This window comes from Lonchura striata, chromosome 11 (assembly GCF_050655825.1).
Source record: "Lonchura striata isolate lonStrDom1 chromosome 11, ASM5065582v1, whole genome shotgun sequence".
NCBI lineage: Eukaryota > Metazoa > Chordata > Aves > Passeriformes > Estrildidae > Lonchura > Lonchura striata.
This window is the reverse complement of record NC_140713.1, coordinates 3,247,192-3,266,363: the sequence shown is the minus strand read 5'-3', so window position 1 is coordinate 3,266,363 and position 19,172 is coordinate 3,247,192. Positions and strand designations below refer to the sequence as shown.

General features: G+C 46.7%; 1 protein-coding gene across 1 annotated transcript in view; it reads left to right on the top strand.

Annotated features, from left to right (window-relative positions):
* The first annotated feature begins 600 nt into the window (after nucleotides 1-600).
* LOC146766348 (axonemal central pair apparatus protein HYDIN-like) overlaps nucleotides 601-19,172 on the top strand; it is a 76,282-nt gene continuing 57,710 nt past the window's right edge. Inside the window, 13 exon segments of the mRNA XM_085589336.1 lie at nucleotides 601-606; nucleotides 1,600-1,949; nucleotides 3,554-3,687; nucleotides 4,023-4,247; nucleotides 7,190-7,318; nucleotides 8,334-8,394; nucleotides 8,490-8,605; nucleotides 8,734-8,867; nucleotides 9,387-9,512; nucleotides 12,222-12,341; nucleotides 14,110-14,244; nucleotides 15,677-15,876; nucleotides 18,957-19,081. Of these exon segments, the coding sequence (XP_085445462.1) occupies nucleotides 601-606; nucleotides 1,600-1,949; nucleotides 3,554-3,687; nucleotides 4,023-4,247; nucleotides 7,190-7,318; nucleotides 8,334-8,394; nucleotides 8,490-8,605; nucleotides 8,734-8,867; nucleotides 9,387-9,512; nucleotides 12,222-12,341; nucleotides 14,110-14,244; nucleotides 15,677-15,876; nucleotides 18,957-19,081 (1,861 nt within the window).

The window sequence follows — 19,172 nt, the reverse complement described above, 5'->3', positions numbered from 1 at the left end:
TAGCTTGTGCCTCAGTGCGAAAATATGGTCCTAAGCCCATCAATTCATCTACAGTTACTCCATGAAGAGGATCTCCAGGCTGCCTTTGTATAGCTACAGCTTCATTAACTTCTGCCTGCCAGTGTGCACCAAACAAAAGCCTCTGATGCGGCGAGAAAATAAGCTTAGCAAGACTTCTACAATCTCCTGGTAGCAATATATTAGTACTCCAAACATAATCCAATATCTGCCTAGCCGGTTCACTAGTAACTCCAAATTGACTCACTGTAGCTCGCAACTGTGACAACAACTTCCAATCTAACGGTGTAATCTGAGCTGTTAACCCTCCGCCTGCCTGCTGCTGAAAAATTACAGGACAAGCCAGTTCCGCTGCTAATTCCAAAGCCTGCCCATCTCCTTTGTCCAGCTCCTCTCTTGCCAAAGTCGCCCAAACTTCCCTCCGTTCCCTGGCCAGAGCCTCCGTTAGGTCAGACTCTGCCCTAGGGGTCGGCTTACTGACAGACAAACTTTGACAAACTGTCGATTTCTGTTCTGAGGGGGCTGGAGGAGCCGTGGGCTCACAACGTGACTCTGTTTCTGTGTCCTCAGAAACAGGTCGCAATGGAGGTAACTCCACTGTAGACACAGCAGGTGGCATGGAAACACCAGGCAACCAATCCTCCCTGCTAAAACCTCTATTTTTCTCTAGTGCTGAAGTTCTCTGCTCGGCAGCTTTCTTTTCTGACTGATGTTGTAATAACTCATTGTGAACTACCTTCCACCACTTTCCCAACTTTTTAGCTGTCTTATCATCATCTAAAACTTCCTCCCACACTTTATCCCCGAACTTATGCCACTCAGACAACTCATGTACTGTATGAGGATTTACAAAGAACCCCTTAGAATACCCATATGTTAATAACCCTGGCAGATCTTTTTGCAAATCAATGCCTTTAATCTGCCTTCTCTGCAAGAATGCAGTAAATAAATCATATGCTGCTTGCCTCTCCATACCTATATTGTCAGCGCTGTTGCAGCCCTCCGAGGTCGTCGGCAGCACGTATCGGCCAGGCTTGCCTCTGCAGTCACCTGGGGCACGGTGCACTCTATTTCAGTTCAGCACTTTTGCCGTCCTGGCTGCATCAGGACCCGAACCCTTTTTCGTCACTCCACCGTGGTGCCTATCACGTCGATCGGGTCACCATTTTGTGGAAAAATGACGGGAGACAAATCCATTCTATAATGTCAACAAGTCTCAGTTTATTTCAAGCACACATGTATAGTTATACCCGTTATAATGAAGCTTATGCATATTGCAAAATTTAAGCTCATCATTGGTGTATGAAAAACAGGTCAATCCCGCCTTTGGAGCTTTCTAAGCTTGCTTTGTTTTCCCTTACATTTATCTTTTTGCTGAACATTCTACTGTTGGGAACCAGCTTAGCCAAGGACATAAGATATTATTGCTACATCTGCTATTGCTGCACTGTGCAATTTTCAGCTACTGCTTCACTAACTGCATGTAGTCATGTCCTTTCTCACGAAGCCATTCATCCACAAAACTCTCCATACATAGCAGCTCCAGTACTAAGTCTCCCTGACATAAAAAGGCCCTTTCAGCTCTTTGTGGCTGTTAGTAACCACACTGCCCACGGGGTTCTGACCCAGGACTGGGCAGGGGCCAAGAAACCAGTCGGATATCTATCCAAGCGCCTGGACCCTGTCAGCAGGGGGTGGCCCACTTGCTTACAAGCAATTGTGGCAGTAGCAATATTAGTGGAAGAAGCCAAAAAGGTAACGTTCGGGGCTTCATTAACCATCTACTCCCCCCATAATGTAAGAAGCATCTTGCAGCAAAAAGCTGACAAGTGGCTGACAGATGCCAGGCTTCTGAAATATGAAGCCATCCTAATCCACTCCCAGGACCTGGAGCTAAAGACTACCCCGGCACAAAATCCTGCCCAATTCCTGTTTGGGGCAGTCCCAGGGGACCCCCTCCATAACTGTGCTGAGATAGTAGAATTACAGACCAAAATATGACCAGATTTGGAAGAAGAAGAACTCGAAGAATGGGAAAAATGGTTTGTGGACGGTTCTGCAAAAATTGTGGAAGGTAAAAGAAAGTCAGGATATGCAGTCATAGACGGGAAGACTGGAAGGGTGGTAGAATCCGGGCCCCTGAGTGCAGGGTGGTCGGCTCAGGCCTGTGAGCTGTATGCAGTATACAGGGCTCTGCTGGGACTTGAAGGGAAAAAGGGAACAATTTTCACTGACTCCAAATACGCATTTGGGGTAGTACACACCTTTGGAAAAATATGGGAAGAAAGGGGTCTGCTAAACACACGGGGAAAAGGGCTAATTCATGAAGAAATAATTAGACAAATCCTAAGAGCCATCAGGGGACCAGAAGCTACTGCTGTGGTCCATGTAAAGGGACATCAAACTGGGATGCAATTCAGGACTCGAGGAAACAATTTAGCCGACAAAGAGGCAAAGAGTGCTGCTTTGTTAAAACTGAGTACCCCAGAACTTGGGAAAGGAAAAGCTCAAGAATAATTCCCCCACCACCCCTCTGAAAAAGAGATAAAGGCTTATCAAGAGATGGGGGGACGGTTAGAAGAAGGTAAGTGGAAGCTATCAGACGGGCGGGAATTGTTATCAAAGGAATACACCAGGAAAATTTTAAAAAGATTACATCAACAAACACACTGGGGAGCCCGAGCTCTGGCAGAACAATTCCTAAGATTCTTTGGCTGTAGAGGTATTTATGAATTGGCTAAACAAGAGGTACAGGGGTGTATAATTTGCAGAAAAATAAATCGAGCAAACTCCCAAAAGTTAACAATGGGGAGTCGCCCAGCAGCTTACCGGCCCTTTGAAAGGGTCCAGGTAGATTTCACTGATCTACCTAAGGTCGGGAGATACAAATTCCTATTAGTCATAGTGGACAAACTAACCCACTGGGTAGAGGCTTTCCCAAGCTCTCGGGCTACAGCCCAAACAGTGTCAAGAATCTTATTGGAAGAAATTATACCACGATATGGGTTAGTAAGCTACATTGATTCAGACCAGGGAACACATTTCACATCAAAAATTATTAAGCAATTGGCATATGCTTTAGGCATTCGGTGGGAATACCACACCCCGTGGCACCCCCAGAGCTCAGGACAAGTTGAGAGGATGAATCAAACACTAAAAGCCCAATTAGCCAAACTGATGTTAGAAACAAGAATGTCATGGACAAAATGCCTCCCGTTGGCCTTATTAAATATAAGGACTATGCCTCACTCTGAAACAGGACTTTCACCTTTTGAAATGTTATATGGGATGCCTTATACCCACGGTATGCCTGTAGGGCATCCGAGATTAGAGGATACACAAATACAACCATACCTAATAGCATTAAATAAGAATCTTGAAGAATTGCGAAAGCAGGGGGTGATCATGCAGCACAGTCCTCTTAGCTTCTCGATACATAAAATACAACCTGGGGACAAAGTGCTTGTAAAAGCATGGAGGGAATCTCCATTAACGCCTCATTGGGAGGGACCCTTCATTGTTCTTTTGACCACAGATACTGCTATACGAACTGCAGAAAAGGGGTGGACACACGCATCAAGGATAAAGAAAGTCGAACTCCAGGATCAAGCACCAGAGTGGAAAATCACCTCCCGCCCTGGAGATCTGAAGATAACCCTGCATGGCAAAGTAACTGACTGAAAACATCCCAATCAAACTTTCTGGGCCAGAGTGTAACTATTATCCTTTTTGTATGCTTCCCCTATGAATACTGTTAGACTGCTCCAACTAAGTGGGTTATGTGGGAGTGCTTTGAGCAGGAGTTAGAGCTGACTATCCGTTTTCTGGTAATAGCCACAAGGCTGAGATTGTTTCAAATTAAATTCAATAATCTGATGTTTTCCCATATTAGAACGGATTAAGGGAAAAATTACTTGGAAAATTAAAATTATTATTGTTGAGTCTCATAGGTTGAACAACACACAGGCTCTGCTGAACTACACCAGGGAGGCATTTCTAAACAGGTATGCAGCTCAGCCTGAACATGAAACCACAGACGAAGATTCCTGCTGCCAAGAAGATGGTTTGCCCCGCCGCTGGAAGCACCCCAGTGGGCGCCGGGAATGGCAGAGGGATCCTAGCAGTGGGAGTAGTCTTAGTGAGCCTGAGCCTAGCCACATGCCTCAAGGGGGAACTTAGAGATAAATACCCAGAGAAGTTATCCCTCACCTCATGGAACTGCAGCAGGGGTAAGCCTGATAAACCGTGTCTTGAGACAAACACTCAACAAGGGGTATACAAATTCAAGGGAAAATCAAAAACATACCGTGAAAACGGACAGTCAGCTCATCAACTGCATCGAAGGAGCACAGGGGAAATCTCAATTCCGGTTTGTAATGAATGTAACAGTACTGTATGGGTTGGGGGAAGACAGGAGTCTATCTTTGTTGCTTATTTCCAAGCTAACCCAGTGTGTTACAATCCGAATAAAATTAGTATGTGTATAATGGGGGGAAAGTCCTCACAGCAGGGCGGCTGAGGCTTTAGCAAAATTTGAAAGGCGAATAAAGGGAAAAGAACAAAACTACAAAAATTACCAAGATATCCCAAATGTAGACTAAAAGCCAGTCTCAAGAATGAACAGAGGTAGAAATTAGGGCGCAAATTAATTAATCAATATAAAAGGTGGGGGATTGTTATGTATAGTAAATATAATTCGCGCCATTCCTTGTATGAAATATGTAATATTGGATGCTTGTTAAATCATGCCCGTTGTATTAGTTCCTCCCCCCTTCCCCCGCCTTTTTGTAGGTGAGACTTGAGTGTATACTGGAAACTGATTTACAAGTAAACAGATGTGGCTTGGCCGGGAGATGGGCCGTTGTCTGCTGATCGTCTGTGCTGATCGTCCAAGATGGATATCATGGAAATACTCAGACAGATCCATGTGAAAGAAGCCTTCCCGTAAACGCCCAACATTGAATTTTTCTCCTCATCACCAAAAAGAAATCCTTATTAACATATGGACTCCGAATAGAAGAAAGGACTGATTGCTAAAACCTTGGCCTCAGGCAGAATTTTCCCTATAAAAACCGCCTGTGCCAGGATGGAGGTGTGTGGGCACAGGGGAAAACCTCTGCTGAGGCTGACTCCTTGTTGCACACCCAGGGTCGACCCCGGGCTCGGCTCTGTCCTTTCTGTGTGGCTGGCTAGATAGAATTTGACCGCTAATAAAATTATTTTTATTTTTTAATCTGGCTAAAATAAACTCTCGTTTATAACAGGGCATGTTTGAGGGAGCATCTTTCTGCCTCCAAAGCTGAATGTCACTCTGCTGCTCTGCTCTCAGAGGCTGCCACGTTGGGTTTGTGTAGAATCAACGCTGTGGGGTTTTGTGGGTTACATGGTTCGTGTAATGTGACAATGTCTTTGGTGAGTTTAATGAGTTCTCACTGTAAGGAACATGTCTCTGTGCTCATAGCCTTTGGTTTGATCAGTCCTGGCAGAACAATGCTGATGGTTTAGTGGCTCCTTGAGCAGCAGGAGGCTGAGTGTTTTCTAGTGTTCACGCCCTAAGTAACATTACTTGGTCTTAGTGCCAGTTGTTGGCTGATGGCAAAGTTGGCCACTCTTGTAAGGAAAATTGGATCAGCTTTGTTGTGATCAGTGACACAGAGCAGGGGATATTCTTTCCTGACAGTGCCCCTCAATGGTAACATGGAATGACCTGATTTCTGCAGAATGTCCACTTTCAGATGATAACCTGGTAGTTAGAAATGCAGGGTTCTTATAAAATAATGTGATTCCAAAGGAAAACTTTGCCATACAAGAATACTTGAAACTGTGTGTGTGAGATGCCAGAGTAAAAGCAGAAAACTGGAAAAAGTGCATTTTAGAAGAATGATGTCATTTATACTGCATATATCATCATTATTAACATAACACTGCTAATGTGAACAAAACTGAAAACACTTTTTCCTTGCTGTTGTAGAACAAGAACAGAGATAAAACAAAAATGAACACTCAAAATGTGCAGATAAATCAGTGTGGTAAGATAACCTAATATAAGTTGTCATTATAGTCTGCATCAGTTTTACAAAGTTTTAGTAGACTGTGATAGGCCTGTTGTGGGGTGGTGAGCAGTTGGGAAAATGTGCTTTTTCCTAGTTGCCACATTTTGGATACTGTGTTGGATATGCAAAGGGTAAATCAAATGACAAACCTACATATACAGTAAAGCACACCCCCATAAAGTCTTTTTTTATTTGCTAATATTTATCCACATTGTTATTGTATTTTAACTTCTCTAAGAACCCCCAAACCTTGTAAGGGTTTACAGACTAAGAAGCAGATTTTCCAAGTCTGTTTACCCGCCTAGGGTTGTATGAGGATATTTTCTGTTATGTCTCCAACTACCTGACTGAGGGCTCTGCTGCTGTGGTGCATGATTTATGTCTCCTGTAACTAAGTACCATGGAGCAGCCTTGTGCTCTTGGGCTCTTTCCTTACTACTCCATAGATTTTCAACTGTATTTGCACTCTGAATATTTTAATGGCTGTGTATTATTTACACTTAATGCACCTTGCAATTGTGAATTTACTATTTAGTAGTTGACATCTGACTTACTAAGAGTTACTAGTAAATAAAGGCCAGAAATGTTAAAAGGAGGCTGTTACTCTGCAAAGGAAATCATGCTCAACTAACAAACTATAGACAGAAATATTTCTTGGTTTGTTGTTTGTGGCTGAATAGAAGTGATGTAGCTCCGTTTTGACTCCCTTTTCCCCTATTTTTGAAATACATGTGCACACTACATTTGGGACAGGTTTGTTGTAGTACTGACTAGATTAACATATAGAAGATATAACAATTTTAATGAAGGTTTTTGTGTTTGCTCCTAGACATGAAAACTGATATTTACTGCTTGAATGCCTTAAATATCAGATGGACTGCCCTCTGTCTCAGAAGGAGGCTTTGATCACTATCTATTCCATTTGCCAACAAAACAGTAAGGAAGGCTTTTCCTTAGAAACAATGCAGTCATTTGTGTTCACCATGTATGCTAAGAAACTGGTGGGCACTGTAAAAATGTCCAAAGGACATAAGGTTGGAGACGTTGGAAAATCTTAGAAGCCTTTCATTTTGCAGAGAAACAAAAGCAAAAGTTTCTGTTCTTTTTTCCTCTTGTAGGTGAAGTGAGTGAATACTTTCGAGAAATTGGTGGTTTGATGTTTATAAATGACCTTGCCAAGTTGAGTGCTCATTGCATCGTAAAGGAAGCAGCTTTGTTTACATTGGGGATTATTATAGAGAGTAATGGTAATACAAATAATAAAAAATAGTATTGTTTGTATTTCTGAGTGCACCACAGCCCCTGTCATTACTTGTGCTCATGCTTTGTCTCCATTTTCTTTTGGTCTCACAAAATGAGACTACAAGATTGTCAGTTGGAGCAAGGGCAATGAAGGTGTGCCAGTTGCCCTGTCCATCCCCAGATTTGATCAGTACCTTGTTGACTTGTGCACACAGGGTGTCTTCAAGTTTCCAGACACCTGCACTCCCCCTCTCCCTCAGCAGCAAGTGTTCAATGGCTGCAGGATTGTTGCAAAGCTTGCCAGGGTCCTGGTTGGTGTAGAGCTCACTGTGGGGGGAAGCCCTCAGTCACTTCATAGTCCTGCCTGCCTCCACTCCCCACATACTGGCCACAAGTGAGACATAAAAGTTTAGGATTATGAGTGGCTTACATAGGACTTAATGGTTTTCACTTTCTGTTTTCAGTGTATTGCCAACAGACTTTGTGTACTTCTGCATTGTTTGAAGACCTCATTTTATTTTTAATGAAAAAGGATTCTGGTGTGAACTTGAAAAGAATGTCTGTTTATGTCATCTTAGTACTGGTTTCAAATAATAGTAAGTTGGGTTTTTTTCTGTGTTACAACAGCACTCCTTTTCTGTTTTCCATTCTGCAGTACAAAATTTGGAACATTCAATAAGTAATGTTTTGGTGAAGTTAGTTTATAAAGATGAATGTTTGCATGTACCTGAACCTGAATTGTTGCAGTAGGTCATTGCTCACTGGGATTTCCTTAAACAGCAGAACGTGGTTTAGTTCTAAAAATATAGTTTGCCAATGCAAACCCATAATTTCTGAGAGTGTATAGAAAGAGAGAGACATAGAAAGGTTGTTTACCATTATGTTGATATGATTTTGTATTTCCTTCTGGGGAGGATATGTGCTTAGGAAAGGGAATGTATGTATGTAAACTAAACTTGATGTTAAGATTTTGTCTGCAATTGCAATTGTCTCTGGAGTCTTGTGTGTATTCTCTTTTAGAAAATGGGCAAACCTATGTCAGAGATACAGGCTGCATCAGCCTGCTGCTGCAGTTATTCAGGTAAAGAGGGTTGAAATTCAAACAGACAAATAATGGACTGGTTGGCAGCTATGTTTCCTTGACTCTCTGGGACTTGTTTGCATTGTCCTTAACAGAACAACTCTCTCCACCTCTGAGAAGAATGTGTCAGATGAAAACACTGATCCCTGCTATCAGCTCTGGTCCTCGGTGTGCAGCACTCTCTGTGCCTGTGTCAACAACCCCCAGAACGGTACGTGTTGCTCTGAACATTGTGAAAGAACTTCAAAGATATTCTCCTGTGGAGTTGTGTTATTATAAGTTTTATTATATAATGGTTTGCTCCTCTGTACCCCCATGTTCTATTTGGTTTACCCCCAGTTTTCCCGCCCTACCCCACGTGTCAATCCTCCCCTAAAGTGCCTACCCACTCCCTTGCCCCCTCCCAGGCGCCCTGTCAGTCACTCGGCATCCCCTCCCGGACACCTAGAAGCTTCTACCCTGGGTGCCGGGTGGTTGGACAGGGGTCTGGGGACCCCTCCTACGTCTGCCCCTCATTGGATCCCATACACATCACCCCACACCAGAGCCACTCCTCACCCCATCCCCATTGGTCAGCCGGTTCCCCTCCCTCCCCGGTTATAAGGCGCTGCAAGCACCTGTCAGCTGCTCTTGGCAGCAGGATTGTTCGGGTGTTGTTAGCTCCGGTTGGGCTGCAATAAATCTTGGCTATACCCCTGCCAGGAGCCTCTCTTCTCTCATCGCCGCGGGGTCCAGCAGCGCTCGGAAGACCCACGGAGCATTCTCCAAAGCCCCTGGGGGTCCAGCGGAGGGTGCTTCATTTGCCCCTCTCGCCCCACCGGACAGCTAGCCGGGGCAGGATCGGGGGGGAGCGCGGCAGCCCGGCGCCCAACTTGGGCTCCCCCCGCAGCGACGGACCCCACGGCAGAGGACCTTCTGAGTCTCCCCGACTCGAGGATTACAACCTCTTTTGGCTGTCGGGCTGCCCCGGTGGGAGCAGACCCTCGTGTTAGAGGGTGGCGCTCCCGGGGACAGGACCGGCAGCTCCGGACAGCACCCCCGGAGTCGGCTTCCTCCCGCGGCTGGATCTACTCCCGGGATTTTTTCGTTTCTGCCCCGACCTCACCGGACCCTCTTCGGTAAGTAAGGGGACCCCCGGGGCTTAGCCCTGTCCATTTTGGGTGTTTCTTTCTCCCCGGGGTCCGGGGAAAAGATTCCTTTGGTGGGTGGGCATTTCTTTCTCCCGGGGTTTTGGGGAAAGATCCCACTTTCTTTTTTGGTGCTTCCTTTCCCGGGGTGTGGGGAGCATTTAGGACAATTTGGCTAAGCTGTCAGGGCAGTTTTCTGTTTTTAGTTGGGTTTTTTCCCGGTGGTTGATTTTTGTGGCACACTTTTCCACTTGACAGCATGGGTGCTAAGCTGTCTGCGCCGGAGAAGAGATTGTTTTCCCAAGTTGTGGGTATCCTTGTTGTTGGGAAAAAAAAGTTTAAAAAATCGGACATTAAGAAGTCTGTCCGATGGCTGTCTCAGACCTTCCCTGAAATTTCGGCAGGTAAATTATATCAAGTCTCCTTTTTGGGACCAAGTGGGGAGGGAGATCCTTCGGCAGTCGGATCTCTCTCTCTCTAAATTTACTCACCTGGCTTTCCAAATTAGAGATATTATTAAAAATAATTATGAAGGTCTGCCACAAGCATCTGCAGACAAACCCATCCCCAGTTCTAAAAATCCTACCCCTCTTTCCTCTCCCTCTCTCCCAAGGTCGGGTGTTCTCAGCTCGCAGGCAGATTCTGGCCCCTCTGTGAATTCCCTGGACCCCCGACAGGACAGTGCTGGCACTGTCCCGAATCCTCCCTGTACCCCTTCTTCCCCACTATGTTCCACCCCATGCCGAAAGCATTCTGTTGGGTTTAAGCTGCCCCAGATACATAGGAATCCCTTCTCCCCTACTCCCTTAACCCCGAATCCCCAAAATGGCTTCCCTTCTCCCTCCTTCCCGAGGGCACAAAATGGCGGCCCGAGGACACAAAATGGCGGCGACCGCGTGGCTTTTCCCGCCAATTTTGCCTCCTCTTCCCATCCCCCCTCCTCCCGAAACCCCTTCCGGACATTGTCCAACCCCTTCCTTTCCCGAGATTTCTCCGCCCCTCCCTCGTCTCCGCCCCCTAACTCCTCCTCTAATGAATTATGCAGCACCCCGCCCCTCGGCTCCACCCCCGGGGAGGGGAGTTGCCCACACGCCACTCCCCTGATCCAGACCCCGCCCCTTCCGGCTCCTCCCCTGGTTCCCACGACCCAACTTCCGGTTCCCACGCTTTGGGTTCCGGGGCGGGGGGGAGCGTGGGAACTCCGGGCTGCCCCATTCCCTGCCTGCCTTCTCGGCTGCACCGGTCACCTTTACAACTCGGCGGGGGGGCGGGCTCCTCACACAGTGGTCCTCCATCCCACAGCAGACAAGCAAGGATCTCTGCAAATCCCGAAAATAATTCGGCTGCGAAAGTGAATATTTTAGAGGCATGTTGAAAGCAACCCTCTCCTCGGCCGAGTATGTTCCTGCTGCCTAATTACCCAAGCAGAGTTTTTAATTTGGGAATCCGAATGGAAGGGGGAAATCAGGGAGGTGTTGCCAGACTTATAGGCTGATGCAGAGATCTTGCGGGATGTGGATGGTGCAATTTTGTCCGTGGACCACCTGTGCGGGGAGGGGGATTGGCAATTGGGAACCAAGCAGGCAGATAAAGTAATGTCTCTGCTCCAGAAGCATTTGCTGCTGTTGTGTCATTCCAGACATGCCTCTACAATGGCATTAAATAAGATAGCAATAATTACAAGAAAGCGCCCTCTTAAAGCACATGGAAAAAGAAGATAACCAACTGTACCAACAAAACCACTGAATCTTATCCTCATTCAGCATTTACCTCATTTGTCTTTTTATTCTTGTCATTCCCTCTGTTTGAAATGCACCATCTTTTAAGCACAATTAAGCGGGACAAAATCATCCAAGCAAAAGAAAACTGTTTATTAGTACCGATTCAGCTGAGCTGGGCGTGTCTCCCATCCGCTGGAGACAAGCAAACACACCTTTGGAGAAAATGGCAATCTTTCTATCCCCTCTGTACCCAGCTGGGGCGGTCCCTGTCCCCTTTACTATTGGATGGGTACTCAGGAGCTTCCATTCTCTACTGACCACCAACTTTCCTGTTCCCTCCCCGCTCATCCTACTTCCTTTTGGTCAGGTCTTCAACCCTGTTCTCACTGCAACACCCAACCTGAGCAGATCCAAACCATAAACAACACATAGAACCAACAAATTCCATTCTTTTGCTTAATAACTTTTTGGCTTTAGCAAGATATCGCCTCATCTCTCACACTTCCTTTGGTACTGTTTACTTCTTACTGATGTCTAAGTTCTAGAGCAAAAAAGATACTTGCAGTTGTGTGGGCCTTGGTTTCCCTGTCTCAGAGTAAAGGACATCTCAGAATTGTTTCCCATGGAGACTCCTGTAAACCCATGGGTTTTTCTACTCCATGAGCGTCGCAGAGCTCTGTGACCACCTGGGCACAGGGCTGTGCTTAAGGTAAGTGCTACCTGGCATTCTGGAGAAGGAAACCTGGAGAAATACATGCCAAAAGAGCAGCTTGCCTTGCTTGCCTTGAACCTGCTCTGTGTTGCCCAGCAGTTCTTGATCAGCTCAGAGCTCAGTAGGTGAGCTACTGTTTGCCCAGTGTGGGCTGGGCAGACGTGTTTACCCAGAGCCTGGACTTCACTGGGGGTCAGTGTAAGATTCTCCTTCGTGAACCTTCTTCCCAGCAGCTGAACCTCTCTGTGTTCTCTCTTTCCTCTCCAGCTGCCATCAGCTCCCCTGAAACAGAGCTTGTTTCAGGTTTCCCCACCAGAGATGTTATTTCAGAACTTCGTTACCCATGAGGCCTGTGAAATGGTGGTGTCTCTCATTAATAACAGCAAGGTAAGTGCTGGGGTGTGAAGGTTTAACATTGTGCTGGAAGAGGAGGGTGGTGTAATTCCCCTAGTGTACAGCAAAGCAAGTTACCTACTGCAGGAGATATAGAAGAAAATATCTCAGCACCTTTGTTCTGCAAGATGGAGCTGAGACATTTCCTGTGCAGGGAATTGTCCCCTGATTTTGGCCATGTATTGATGGTATTTATTCCAAAGGAGTTTCCTTCTCTTGAAAGCTCTGGATTGATAGGAATGTTGAGTACTGTGCAGTTCTTACCTGCTCTCATGCTTTGCTTTGAGTCTGTACCACATCCTGTGTCTCCTTGGGTAATCTTGGCTCCTAAAATTTGTAGGAATCCCTGCCTTTCTCAGCCTGTTTGTCTCCCTTTGTGCAGCTCACAGTCAAAGCTCAGGGGCTGTAACTTCTCCACTTTATGCTAGAATCACTTATCATTAATGGCTTTGGCACTGCAGGGAATGCATTCTGAAACAGCCCTGGAATGAGACTGATACAGCAGAAGTAGGAGGAGGCCTTTAGGTGCCATTTCAGGCTCCTACCAAACTTCATCCAGCTCTGCTCAGGTTTTCCAAAAGCAACATGGTGCTCTGCTGTTCCTTTGGAGAACCACAGCACATCCAAAGCCATGTGCTCCTGGAGGTTTTCTGTTCACTTGAAGAAATTGTGATTGTTTTGTAGTTTGCCAAGAGAGTTGAGAGAGAAAAAGTTGAAAAATGTCAGCAGTTGTCTTCCACTGTAAAAGGACAACTGAGACCATTTGAATTCCAGTCAAGGAAACAGTTTCTCAAATAAGGCTTGTACCAAGAGTGGCCTGGTGGGAAGAGACAGGAGGGAATCAAAAGCATCTGGTTCAGACTTTTGGAGAGCATTTTGGTGCTCAGGGGTTGATATCTGTGCTAGAAAATGCATGTATGCTGTGTCTGTCTATCCTAGAGGGCAGAACCTGGCTTGCTGGCTGCAGGCAGGAATGCCCAACAGCCCAGCTTGCCTGCACAGGCAGCAAGAACCCCTAGAAAGCCAAGATTGGCTTTAAATGCTGGAACCACAATGTCAGTCACTGCTGGTCATCTTTCTCCAGGCATAAAATGCCTTTGAAGCCCATAGTTGATAGGCACAGTCTGTGTTTCTGTCACTTTTGGCAAGTTGATTGCTGTCATAATTTTTTGATTCTTCCTTGCTGCTTTACTGCCCATTTAAATTCTCTTTGTCGTCACCTTGGTTTAGGAATTGTCTTGCTGTGTTCCTTCCTTTGCTTTTATTCTCAGTAAGGGCACAGTGTTTGGTCTCCTCTCTTGCTGGTCTGTCTGCTTGTCTGTATCCCCAGAGCTGCCCTACCCAAACCTGATCTGGTAGAAGAGATTTTCTTCCTTCCCACAGGATAATGTGCTGTTTTACTTTCAGGCAGCACCTTCCCCCTCTGGAACATGACTGCATGGCTGTGTGCTGGCAGAAGCCAGCAGGTTTTTTGATCTTGTTGAATATGCAGATGACTTGGTTCAGGTGCTGTGTCTCTATCCTAGTGCTGACCTGCTTGGCCCTTCCTTCCCACCAGGCACTGCCCTACTGCCCCTGGCCAAAATGCTGGACCCAGACAGAAAGGACTCAAGTTCACCCCTGTGAATTACGTGCCTGTACCTCCACAGCTGAAAGTGGTTTGGAAAAGGAGTCAAGGAGGGATGTCACAAGGGCACGGACAGGTCTTGTCTCATCCTGTTTCCACAAGTGGTAAAATCATTGTTTCATATCTTTCCTGCAGTTTCCTCAGCTGGTGAAGATCTACATGGAGAGCTCACCTTATTTCCAGCTCATGTGCTCCAACAACGTGTACCGTGTTGTGACGCCGGGTGTGCCTGCCCATGTGCGCATCCGCTTCACCCCTGACGAGAACAAGGTGAGACTGGAGGAGCCAAAACAGAATTATCTCCAAAGTCATTGTTCCCTGCACCCTGGGTACATCCCATTCCATGCTGTGAGCTTGGCTCCCGGCCATGGGCAAGCAGCTTGCTGCCAGTCACACCTTGGCATGTGCTGTCAGGCACTGCATCCAGGCCTGAGAGGCTCTGCTTCCCCTCCCTGCACATTCCTGAGCATTCCCAAGGGAAGGTGCATAGGGAACAGTATGAAAATGACAAAGGGGTGTTGACAGATGTTCAGTCATTTCTAGGTACAGTGAAAAGACCTTAATTATTATGGAAAATACTAGAGGAATTAAGAGGTCAGAGAGCTTTCCTCCTTCCTGACTGGCAGCAGCTTCTCTGCCTCACCCGGGGCTGGAGCAAAGATGATGCTTTTTCACACCCTCTGTTCTCCAGCCTTGCAGCTGTGCTGTCCCAGAGCACAGCTGACCATGATACAGCTGCAGGGCCAGGGCAGAGGATGTGCTGGGCCTGTGAGCCCGGCCTGGCACAGGCACACTGGGCTCTAGGTGCCCTTAGTCAGCAGGAGGCTGGTGAGCTGCAGGGGACTTGGACACCTGCCTGAAAGAGCTCGTGTAGGGCAGGTACAACCTGCAGGCAGTCCCGTGAGCCCAGAGCCTGTGGCAGTGACGCTGCTGTGGCTCTGTCTTCATGCCTGTCACTGTGGTGGCTCTGTCAACTGGCACCCATTCCCTGCCAAACCTGCTTTTATGAGGATGTTTGAACACCAGTGCTGGGGCCCTGGCAAGTCTGATCTCAGTGCTGTGATCCAGAGGCTTGTTCATACAGAAGGGTTTAGGACATGGCATGGAAGGGAGGAAGCCTTGCAGGGAAACAAAGAGAGGCTCTTTCCAACAGCATCCTTCAACCTCTTAGCACTGTTCTTCTCCTGACTTGGTTGGAGAGGCAAAGTTAGAAGGGAGTTCTGAGCCAACTAATGTTTCTACACCAGGTCAGAGGTGCAGGAGCTCTTTGGGTGCAGGAGCTCTTTGGGTGCAGCTGTTTTCTCATCTTCCTTTTGCTGCTTAGAGTCAGTTTAACACTTTGTCCTGTTCTCAGACAGCAGGAATATAGAAACCTAAAGAGGAATGTCCTGTGTTCCCTAGCTCCATGTTCCTTAGAAGGGACTTAGGAATTATTTAACATTATTAAAATTTAGAGTAAAACTTATGGTGGCCTAGGGTATTTCTCTGTATGATCCAAGTGACACAAGAGCTTAATGCCACAGAGATCGGTTTTGCAAAGTGCCCTGGTGCCTTTAAAATGTGACATATTAGTAGGACTTAGTGTTCATTTTAGGGTGGGATAGGTAAATGGATGCCATTGATGAGTTAAAGGAAATGGTTTTTCTTCTGCCATGGGGATGGCACTAAATATCCTGTGCTGAGCTAGTTTCTTTTCCTGCAGGATTATTTCCACGAGCTTGTGTGCAGCAGTGCAAGGGAAAGGATAGTTGTGCCAATTCGGGCAGTTGGTGCCCGAGCTATCTTGGACTTCCCTGACCAGCTGGACTTCCCGGTGTGTCCGGTCAAGTACAGCAGCCAGAAGACTCTGCTGATTCGCAATGTCAGCAACCAGGCAGCTCGTTACCAGCTGAGCACCCAGAGGTGAGGGAGTCCAAAACACCTTTGGATGATAACAGGGCTGGGAAAGAGCAACAAAAGGAACCAGAGCATCGCAGCTGCTGCCCTGCAGCCTGGCTGGAAATGGGCAGGATGAATGGCATCTGCTCTTGCTTTCAGTGTTCTTAGCAGGATGCAGCCTTTGAGCTTTCTCTGTCCCAGATTTCCTCCAGGGTGCTGGAACATGTTAGTAGCTGGCTTGCACCCACCTGAGCGCAAGCAGCTTCTGAAATGCTTACTCACCACTGTCAGCCAAATAGACCCGTTCTCTGGGAGGCCACAGGCACGTGGCTTTCCAGTGGTCCCTGCATCAGATGCCCAGCTTGAGCTGTGCTGCAGGCATCTGGTGCATTCCTATTACTTAAAGCTGATCTGATTTCCCTTGTCAGCTGAGGACATCAGTCACCTCTTCTGTTCCATGATAAACCTTTGAAAGCCAGTTTAAAATTTCAAACAGATGATTTAAATCTCTGAATATGGTTGAGCCCCCTTTCACTGAGATTTATTTTTAAATATTCTGAAGTTCCTCTGTTTCTGCTGTTTTTTCTTTTTTGTTTTGTGTTAAATGTTTGCCAGAAGATCATGCATTCTTCATTGGGAACTTCCATGAAGGTCGAGCTCCTCTAATGCCTATCAATATACCACATGCTCATAGCTACATGCACAGGTGTCTAGGAAATAAGAGATATTTGGGGAATATGTGAAAAGCAGTTGAGCTGATTTAGAAGTTAAAAGTATAGAATAACTTGCTGGAGGGGATCTCTGGAAATCATCTGAGCAGACACACTGCTCAAAGCAAGAGCAGTGTCTGGGGATTGCAAGGTGCCATTGGGAGATCTGGACCCGTCTTTAGATGCTGTACAAGGAAACAAAGATAAAAATGGACCTAGTTAAAAGGCAGAAGAAAGCAACCTGTTAAAACCCCCTCCATACCTTATCTTTTTCTGCCTTTTGGGTACAGCAGTGATTCATTGAAAGGGCAGATCTAACAGGATGAGAACTGTCTTAAGGGAAAGCTCACAATTTACAGATAAAAGGCCAAAATTGAGCCTACCAGCCCCATCTCTTGGCAGTGGTTTTCATTTGGTTATTTCAGTGTCAGGGATGTCTTCTTCACAGCTCTTCTATCTGTGGGCTCGGGGAACAGCTTAATGATGTTGGCTGAAATTCAGAGAAGTTAAGTTTAGCTGTAGAGCTTGTGTCCTTGGGTCTTGGGGAGCCATGTCTGTGTGAGAGATGACTGCTACAGCAGTAACAGAGGAGTCTGCTGGGTACAGCCCAGGGTGGGATGTAGGAGATGCAGAGGCTGATTTGCACTCAGTTTTTCAGTCCTGAAACTGAATCCTGAACTTGGCTGGATACTCTTCTCCTGATAATTTGAAAATAAGAAGACACCTTCTTTCTCAGGCAACCCCTGAAGTCACCCCTTGGAGTGTTATTCCCATCCTGCCATCTGAGGGCACGAGCATGTAACATGTGGCAGCAGTGGGAAGGGAATGGCATGGAATGGAATGGCATGGAATGGAATGTAGTGCTGGAGTGTGGCCAGGGATTCCCTTAACTGGCAGCTTCTCTGTTCTGGTGAAATTCCTGGCAAAAGAATAGGAAAAAATCCCGTGCCTTGCCCACACCAGGCACTGATCGCCCCAAGCCCCAGCAGAGACCTGCAGCAGTCCTGGCATCACCCCTGGGGCAGATGCAGGAGCACGTACACTGGTCTGGCTTTAGGGAGGGTGGGGCCTTGTCTTTCCTCCCTTCCCTCCAAAGTCTCACATCCAGCACATAAACATTGCTGGCCCAAGGCTTCCCCATCAGCCAGTAGTGATGTTCTCACTAGTGGTAATGGGAATAGGTCAGGCCCATCATTGCAGCAATAGATCCTTAATGAGCAGAACCTGAAGCAAAGTTCATCAGCTGTCACTACTGACATGAAGTTCAGTTTGCCAGATGTTCCTTTTGTTTTTGTGTGTGATGCATTCATCACCCAACTCCCCAGAACGCACATTTTAAGTGACAGATTGGCCACCAGCAAAGCCCCAAGGCCTGGAACTTTTGTTTTATCAGTGGGGCTGTAGAAGAGCACAAAGCCCAGCAGCTGCTGGGCAGAAGCACATTTCCCCTGAGCTCTCCCTGAGCATCAAAGCATGGAGTCCTGTGTTTGTCAGGCAAGAGCTGTTTACCTGGTGACCAATCCTAATTGCTCCTGTTAAATCCAAAGTGCACCAACACATAGCACAGAGTTTCTTTGCTGGGCCAAGCAAACAGTTACCAGCATGCATGACAACCCAGAGTGCCAGACTGCACTGCTAGTAAATACACCAAAACTTCCTGTTCCATTTCCTTGATGTGCTGCTGCTAATGGTGATTCATTTAGCTGGGATTAGATCCTTCAGTCTGCAAATGGCATCCTCCTTTTGGGTTTCCATGTCACTGTGTTGCTCTAATCTGCATTTGCACTCTTTCAGAGCTTTGATTGCTCCTTTTCTTAGCTTTCATCGAAATGCTGATAAAATGTGCCCTTTTTAGGCTAAATCAGCACATTTTCAAGGTAAAATAAACCAAAGAACCACACTGCAAATTGAGCAGTAATTATTCCTTGGTCTTCAAGGAGAAGTTCCCTCTCCCTGTCTGATTCCTAGGCTGTAATCTCACAGGACAGGTAGTGCCCTAACATTTGCATCTCTTGAGATGAGGTTTATAGGCAGCAGGTAAAGAGAAATTCCTGAGGCAGTCAGTGTCAAGTTGTGCATGCAGATAGTTCTGAACCCTCTCTGTGCTTTTCACAAACCATGATGGGATTGCTGGCAGTCGGACCCTTGAGTCTCATTGCAGAGGGCTGAGTATGGGGGTCATGAAGTAATTTTATCCCACAGGATCTTGTGAGGGCTGGATCTTCTTAGAGGTGGGTCAGTGGCTGTTTCTGATTCAGTCTTTTCTGTCTGTTTTCTGCTGACTGTGGTTGGTTTTCTCCCTGCTTGCCCAAGTGAACTGAAGTGAGCTGCACTGCAGAAGGAATCTCATCCCCAGGTGTGCCCCCAGTCCTGATCCCTCTCTCTGTGTTGCAGTCCTTTCTCCGTGGTTCCAACCACAGGAATTCTGGGCGCTGGTGACAGCATGCAGGTGACAGTGAGATTTCACCCGCTGAAGACTGGTGACCATTCCGGGTCCCTGGTAGTGTGCTGCAACACAGGTGAGTGCTGGGCCCTGCACGGGGCATGGGACAGTTCTGCACCATCACTCCCTGTTGTCCCATCCCCCTCCATTGCCTCTAGAGGTCCCTC